The sequence below is a fragment of the Plasmodium gallinaceum genome, assembly GCF_900005855.1.
Source record: "Plasmodium gallinaceum strain 8A genome assembly, contig: PGAL8A_v1_21, whole genome shotgun sequence".
Lineage (NCBI taxonomy): Eukaryota > Apicomplexa > Aconoidasida > Haemosporida > Plasmodiidae > Plasmodium > Plasmodium gallinaceum.
Window position 1 is genome coordinate 30619 of NW_021628323.1, and position 4712 is coordinate 35330.

Sequence of the window (4712 nt, forward strand, 5' to 3'; positions counted from 1 at the left end):
AAATATATCAACATTTTTTTTTATTATTTATTTACTTTTAGAGTTAGTATTTTTTTTTTTTTTAATATACATACTTTTAGTGAAAGTATTTTTTTTCTTATTTAACGTTCTTACTTCTTTGTCTCATATTTTTTAATTTACACATTTATGTATGCATAACTTCCTCTCATTTTAAAGTGCACAAATAAAAATATTTTTACTTGTTTTATTTAATTAAATATTGTTGAAAGTAGGTTGATAATAATATTTATAGACCAAGTATATATAACATAGGTTATTTATTATTTTTCTGTTATATGACTTTGCTAGAGGACTAAACAAACATATTAATAAAGAGCTGCAAAGTTACCTCTTCTGATTTAATGAATTTATTGATAATTTTAAATGCTATAAACAAGTAAACTGTATTTATGTATTTAACTTCTTTTAATATAAATTGTTTCCAAGAAATATTTATTTATTTTAATAAAAATCCTATATTTTTGTTAAAAATTTAAATCCTCTTTAATTATCTATTTTTAATTATCTATATTTTACTTATAATGTTATGAATTATGTTTAGCAACTTAAATACATTGCTTTCTTGTTAACAAACATTAGTAACTAATGAAATACAAATTAAATTATATAAATAGTACACCATGAAAATTTCATTACCATGTACATAAAATTTTCTCTTTAAATTCAAAATAAGAATTCAATAAAGAAAAACTCTTTTCTTAATAAGTTACTTGTATTTATCTAACATTATTTTTTACCATTGAACCTTTTTCCTATCTATATTTAAAAATTCTTTTTAAAAAAAAAAAAAATTATTTATGTGTTTAATTTTATAAAAAGAGCCTAAAAAAATTAACAAATAGCTTTTTTTTTTTTTTATATCTAGAGCTTGCATGGCTAACTACGTGTTTTCTGCGTAGTTATTTTCATTCATGAAAAGGTTAATAAATCCTTTTATTAACCAACAGGGAATAAAAATTTATCCTATAAATTACAAAGCCTTAGTTTTTTACTTTTTATATTTTTCCATGATTAAATAGAATTTTTCTATCTTTTAGAGTATGATATATTAATTGGAAGTTCAGTAACTTTGTTAGAATGCTGATAAAATTATTAAAAAGAATATGTAGTTGTTTCATTAATTTTAATTATTGTAGAATTACATTAATACTTCAAATAAGCAAACCTCATACATATAGGTTACATAAATGAAAAATTATTTAGAGGTATGCATTTAATTTAATAAAAATTATCTTCATTTTTAATTAAACTAAATCCTAAGACTAATTATGAGTAACAAAATATTTCAAAATAAAGTAAAAAATTTAAATTAAAGAAACTAAGAGTCTTGTAAAAATTACATAAAAGTTAATAGCTAATAAAAAAAAAAAAAAAAAAAAAAAACCTGTATGTTTTTCTCTTAACCTTTAATTTAATTTATCTTACTTTTAAAAGTTAACTAACAAGCATAATTTTCATTGATTAATAATCAATCAAAAAAAAATAATATAATTTTTTTTTAAAATATATTTAACAAAAGTAATAATTTTTTCATTTTTATCGAGTGAATATTTATGGATAACTTATTATTTTTAATATAAGTTACTAACTATTATTTACAAAAGATTAATAATATTTTTTATTAACTATTATATAAAAAATTAGATAAATTCACAATTAACTACTGTGAATTAAATCCTTATTCAAATATATTTTTGAAGAATGTTTTTAAGAGATAATGAAAAAAGCTGATTTATGTGTTATATGTATCAAGCTCTAGTGGTTATTAAAAGGCTTTATTAACCTTTTTGGAAAATAAACGGACTAGTTAAATGAAGAATACGCAGTTGGTCATGCACATACAAAAAAAAAAAAAAAAAAAAAAAAATGATCAATTTTTTTTTTTTGTATTTTTATAAAAAAAAAATACAAAGACCGTGAGGAAAAAAAAAAAATTAATTCGAAAAAGATTTGTTACCAATAAATAAAAATAAAAAAAAAAAAAAAAAGATTTTTTTTTGAAACAAAGAATGATTTTAATAAATTTGTAAGAGAAAATTTTATACATATAACAATAAAATTTTTACGTAATTAATATTTATATAATTTTTTTTGTATTGTTACTAATTGTTTACGTTTATTAATTCAACAGCAATATGTTTAAATTTCTGTACATAAATCACAACAAAGAAACAAGTAGTTTATATTTAATTAATAATCAGTGTTCAATAAGGATTTAAATTTTTAATAAAAATAAGGATTTTTATTAAAGTAAATAAATACCTATTGAAATCAAAGAATGCTGAACGAAGTAGATCACATAATTAAGAATCACTCGTTCAAAGCAATTAAAAATACATACAAATATATCAAAACCGTAAAAGCAACTCTACATACTCTTTATTAATTTGTTTGCTCACTACTCTAGTAAAGTCATCGAACATCCAGTTAATAAAACATCTAGTTAATATTAGTATCATCTTAATTTAAAAATTTGCAAAAAAAAATAATTTTCAAATGATTTTTAATTTATATTTGAAAATTAATTAAATATTTAAATCATTTTAAACTTTCATGTTTTATGGAATTCACATATATCATTAAAAATAATGAAAATATATATTTTCATCTCTATTAATTACGAGATATTTTATTTTTAATGTTATTTCCAAGGTCAATTTTGAATCTTGCCTTTATTGATAATAATGCTTTATTTAACCATGTTTTTATACATAATGAATCAAGATTTTACACTTAATAATTAATTAGATATTTAATAAAGACAAATGATCATACATTGTGTTGTCATTGTTAAAATGTAACTCAAAATAATGAAATATCTGTTAAAAATGCTATAGTTTTTATGTTTTTATTTATCAAAAATATTTTATTTCTAAATTTATTGAACGAACACAAAAGAAAATCGCTTGTGATATATAAAAATTTTTTTTTAGGATAATTATTGTTTCATTGAGACCTATTTAGTTTGCTTATGATTCAGTAAATAATTATAAGATATATTCAAGAAAATATTATTTTACCTTTTTAGGTATATCTTTAATATTTTGAAAATATCCAATAACCATTTTACTAATCAATGAGTAGTTTTTAGCTTAGTTTCAACTTAAGTATTATTATTAATAATATTAAAATGATTTATTTATTTACATATTGAAAATTTTTCAGATTCTATATTATTAATTATATATATGTATATAAGTTATTATATATATATCACATATCATTATAAAATTTATGAATCAATCAACTGTAGTAATAAACGTAGCAAAAAATGCTAATCATGATGATAGTTATAATTAGTTTCCCTAAAATATTTATAAAAATTGTTATTATAATATGAAAATATGAATATAAAATAAAACACCATTTTTGAAAATAAATATTAAAAAATAATAAACTCCTATTTACTTTATCAGAAATAATAATTGCAAAAAAAAAAATTTTTTAAAAATATATTTTTTATATTACAATGACTAATTTTAATAATTAATGAAAAAAAAAAACATAAATATTAGGTAATAAAATGTGGAAATTAATGGATAAATAGTTTTATTTTCACATATGTATTAATATATTGAACATAATATATGAATGAAAAATTATCATATTTTATTGGTATCCATATTATAATTCAATTAATATTCATTTTTACATATATCTTCCACTATCATTCGAATAAATATATATATGGTTATTTCTTTTATCCACTTTCTACGTTTATATGTAACATTTAGTAAAATATCAATTTTCTTATCTATTTAATTTTTTCACGTACCTTTCAATGCACGTTCTTTTCTCCTTTCTTTTTTTTCTTGTTCATTTTTTTTCATTTCCTTATTTTTTTCCCATTTTCTCCTCCTTACATCTTTTTCTGACTCATATAAATTGCTATCAAAAGGTCTTTCTTGAACTATTTGTTTTATAGATGTTGACCTTAAATATTTAATTTCTGCATTATATATTCCTTTCCTTTCATTTGAAAATTTGGAACATGTTGATTTATCAACTCTTTTGTAACTTTCACTTGGTTTTGTTAACTTTTTATCATATGTTTCTTTCTCCGCTAAAAATCTAATATAGAAATTATCAATTGATTTTTCAAAAACTGCTTGACCATAAAATATTGGCTTATTCTACAATAAAATTAACAACATATATAAATGAAAGTTTTTTTTTTTGGATCAACAAAATTTATACTTAAGTAAATAATTTAAAAAAATAGAAAAAAAATACATAAACTTTTGGGTGTGAATTTTATCTTACTTGCAATAAAAAGTTCAAATAAAAAAAGAACAATATGATAAAAATTCTACAAGTATTTCTTGTATTCATTATTTTTTTGGTTGATTTATCTTCTTTTCTAAATAATTTAAAATCACACTTTTTTGTAGTTTAAACATTAAAAAATAATGAATTTTTTAATGAATTTTTAGATGGGAAGTTACAATATTCTCTTTTCATTTATTCTACTTCTAAATTTTACAAATTGTTTCTTTTTCAAAAAAAGTATCTTTAATTTATTTCTTTATCAAAATTTATTAGGGTAAAATCATTTTTAGAATAAAATCTCTTTTTCTTAAAAATGAAAATTATACACATTATAATATAAATAGTATTATATATGTAGAGATAGTTTATAACGGAGTTATTAATCTTTTTGTGTATCTTTACTAATAAAAATACAATAAAAA

At 18.5% G+C, this 4712-nt stretch overlaps 1 protein-coding gene across 1 annotated transcript, besides 2 other annotated features; it reads right to left on the reverse strand.

Annotated features, from left to right (window-relative positions):
- Nucleotides 1-276: 276 nt before the first annotated feature.
- Nucleotides 277-964: a repeat region.
- Nucleotides 965-1780: 816 nt separating this feature from the next.
- Nucleotides 1781-2459: a repeat region.
- Nucleotides 2460-3788: 1329 nt separating this feature from the next.
- Nucleotides 3789-4353, reverse strand: PGAL8A_00022700 (Plasmodium exported protein, unknown function; the record flags this gene model as incomplete). Its single annotated transcript, XM_028674218.1, has 2 exons — nucleotides 3789-4154; nucleotides 4285-4353. 2 exons carry the CDS (start codon nucleotides 4351-4353, stop codon nucleotides 3789-3791), a joined length of 435 nt encoding a protein of 144 aa, XP_028530593.1.
- Between the last annotated feature and the right edge of the window lie 359 nt (nucleotides 4354-4712).